The sequence below is a fragment of the Acanthamoeba castellanii genome (genome assembly GCF_000313135.1).
Source record: "Acanthamoeba castellanii str. Neff unplaced genomic scaffold scf7180000084655, whole genome shotgun sequence".
Taxonomy (NCBI): Eukaryota; Discosea; order Longamoebia; family Acanthamoebidae; genus Acanthamoeba; species Acanthamoeba castellanii.
The window spans coordinates 24,576-27,513 of record NW_004457660.1 but is presented as its reverse complement, the minus strand read 5'-3'; the positions used below and the strand labels follow the sequence as shown (position 1 = coordinate 27,513).

Genomic DNA, 2,938 nt, shown 5'->3' with positions numbered 1-2,938 from the left:
ACCAGCTGCGTGTTCTCGCGCAGGTTGTCCGGACCATACGGCGACCAGCCGCTCTCGTCCAGCCTGCCGAGATTGAAGCCGCCCATCACGAGAGTCTCGAAGGCGGGGTTGAAGCCGGGGAAGCCCTCACCGAACATGCTGGGCGCGATGTAGTCCCTAGGCCGGTACTCGGAGGGCCGCATCCACATGAGCAGCTTGGGGCACATCGACTCACTTCTCCACACCAGCGACGTGGCGATGGCGTCCTTGTGGAACGGGATGACGCCGCTCAGCCATCCGACCACTTCAGGGCGCGGCGGCTGGCACCTGGCCTGCCCCAGGAACGCGACCAGGAACACCACGACGGCTACGGAACAGAGCGCCAGGTGCTTGTTCATCACGATCTGTCTGCTGCGTGTCTTTTATAGCTGTTGTTATGAGGAGGAGAAGATGAGAATGATGAGGAATAGAGAAGCGTTTTATATCGGTGGGTGAACTGGGTACGTACGTGGCCAGTTACAGAACATACCTGCGGTGCAGTACTGAATATGAGAACTGGATCGCTGCTGCGGTCACATGCGGAGATTTTCCCTGTATTTCATCACTGGAGAAGGAAAGGAGGATGGTAGAAGGTGGCTTGCCCTTGTGTCTTGTCTCACGGGGGGCATGCTGCAGGTGTTTTCCGCTTTGCTGTACCACTCACTTTGTGCCTTTGTTGTTTGGGTGGAAATCTCATGGAGAATGTTCATGTGGTGTGTGGTGACTGACAGGTAGGCACAAGCAGAATCAACTTCATCACATCCCTGCACAACTGCACTGATGCCAATGGTCTTCATTCACCTTGTTGGGTTCCTTGAGACCAAGCACAACAGTGGAAGTACTAAAAAAGTTACTGCAAGTGAGAAAAAGCAAAGGGAAGGAGTTAAAGGGGGCTGTAAGTGCTTGGGTTGGGAGTTGGAAGGCACACAGAGGAATGCAGACTAAGTAAGGGAAATGGTCAGGAAGATGAGAGAGAGAGAGATAGCATGAGTGAGACTCAAGCCATATGCTTTGTGCCTCAGAGTGGTCAGAGAGTCCCTTCCAAGTCACACTCTTCTCTGGCCTGTGTGTGTCAGATGGGCTGATGGCACTGCACATTGGTACATGCAAAGAGGAGTTTGCCAACAGAGAAGAGGAGATTGGTGAATGAGACAGATCTTCTCAGTAAGGACTCTCAGGGTTGCCACGCCCATGAGCACCACAGGATTGAGTGCTGGTGTACCTTTAAAAATGGGCCAATGAGTTGCCTTGTTGCAAAGTAAGGTATTTTGGGTTATCTTTCCTTTTATGGACTGGAACGCTAGGCATTCTCATCCGGTTTGGTTGGTCGCCGAGTAGTGTCGGATGAGCCCCAATCAAACGGTGCACGCCAACCGCCTTGTCGGGTTATCCACGGTTTGTCATGGCCATACCGTCGGGCCAGAACTCCGTTCACCCCCCATAGGCCAAAAGATAGTAAAAAAACAAGTCCCGGTTGTTGCATTTACACATCGGCACACGAGGCTTGTTGAGGAATCCCCTACACCGGCTCTGGGATCAGGCCGTGCGCTCTGGCCGAGCTCGCGCGGTGGGTGTCGGCCGCAGGCGGTTGAACCACCGCACCGCCACCACCTGATTGTTGGTCTGGTCGCCCGTGGCGATGTGTGTCGCAGCGGCCGTGGGTTGAATCCTGGCCGAGCCGCGGGTGGGGGCTGTCGCGTAGGCGGCCGAGCCCCTCCTGCGCCTGGAGAAGTAGGGCTCGCCCACTGTCACCAGCTCAAAGTCGGCCAGATGCGCCTTCTGTCGCCGCCACACTTCGTTTTGCATACCGTGGTGATGTCGTACACTGCGGGTGTTGATGTGGCGTCTAGGTGGTGGCGTCTGCGGGTGTTGAGAAGCGGGACCTTGTTGGGTGTGTTGTCGAGAGAGGGCTGCTGTTGTTGGTGGCGTCTGGGTGTTGGGCTGGGGCACGTTTGAAGGCTGTTTGTTGGTTTGGAGCTTTGGGTGCCTGCTGGGTGTCGAGCTTTTTAGCGGAATGACATCCAAGACCAACTGGGTGAGCCGCAAGGCCGAAGTGGAAAGCTTGACCCAATAGTAAAAAGGCCTCATAACAATGAGCCAGAATAGATCTTAAAAATAAATAGCAGCGCGGCTTGTAATGTTTTGGTAAAGAGAAGGCGGGGGCCTCTTCTGTTTATCTTTCCCCCCCTCTCTGTTTTCAGCGCTGGTCGGTACGCGCGTAGTAGAGGGCGCCGTGGAGGTTGATGTTGAAGCTCTCCGTCTGGGTGTAGAGCTCCACCTTGTCGATCCAGTCGGGCTTGGGGTGATCCAAAAACTCGGCCCTCATCTCCGGCAGGTGCTTCTCGAAGAAGGGGTTGTTTACCACCTGCGCGCACCAACACGGTGAGCCACCAAACCAGAGCTGCCATGATCCATGCACGTTGTGCGTGCGTGCGTGCAGCATAAAAACGTACCTGGTTGTCACCGGCAAGGAACATGCCCTTGGCCTGCAGCCCCACGCAGAGGTTCTTGGCCACACGCATCAGGAACCTGCGCGTTCGCGGATGAGGAAAAAGGTCCGTCAAGTGTTCGTGCGTGCGTGCGTGCGTGTGCGTCTGTACCTGTAGTGGATGAGCAGCGCCTTGGTGGCGAAGGGGCACGGGTCCTCGCGGAAGGCGGCCGTGCTGATCTCCTCGGCCGACTCATACTTGGCAGCCTCTGTACACCGCGACGGCGACGACGACAACGGCAACGGCAACAATGACGAGTTGGTTGGGGGGGGGGAAAATTGAAAACGTTGATTGCCGTGGTTTGTACCCTTGTGCTCGGCGGTGATCCACTGGTAGACGGCCAGGACGCCGCGGCCCGACACGATGTCCTCGTACTCGATGGCGTGCTTGCCGCTGTAGAGGGTCTTCGAGGAGGTAGGCCGCGAGCCGGT

At 56.3% G+C, this 2,938-nt stretch overlaps 2 protein-coding genes across 2 annotated transcripts; both read right to left on the bottom strand.

Annotated features, from left to right (window-relative positions):
* Window positions 1-377, bottom strand: ACA1_345460 (uncharacterized protein; the record flags this gene model as incomplete). The annotated part of the gene is made up of 1 exon (XM_004353267.1): window positions 1-377. A coding segment is annotated over one exon (377 nt), but the record flags the coding sequence as incomplete, so codon positions are not given.
* A 1,838-nt stretch (window positions 378-2,215) lies between these two features.
* Window positions 2,216-2,938, bottom strand: ACA1_345450 (group A glucokinaselike, putative; the record flags this gene model as incomplete). Its single annotated transcript, XM_004353266.1, has 4 exons — window positions 2,216-2,383; window positions 2,472-2,547; window positions 2,619-2,715; window positions 2,815-2,938. Coding segments are annotated over 4 exons (465 nt in total), but the record flags the coding sequence as incomplete, so codon positions are not given.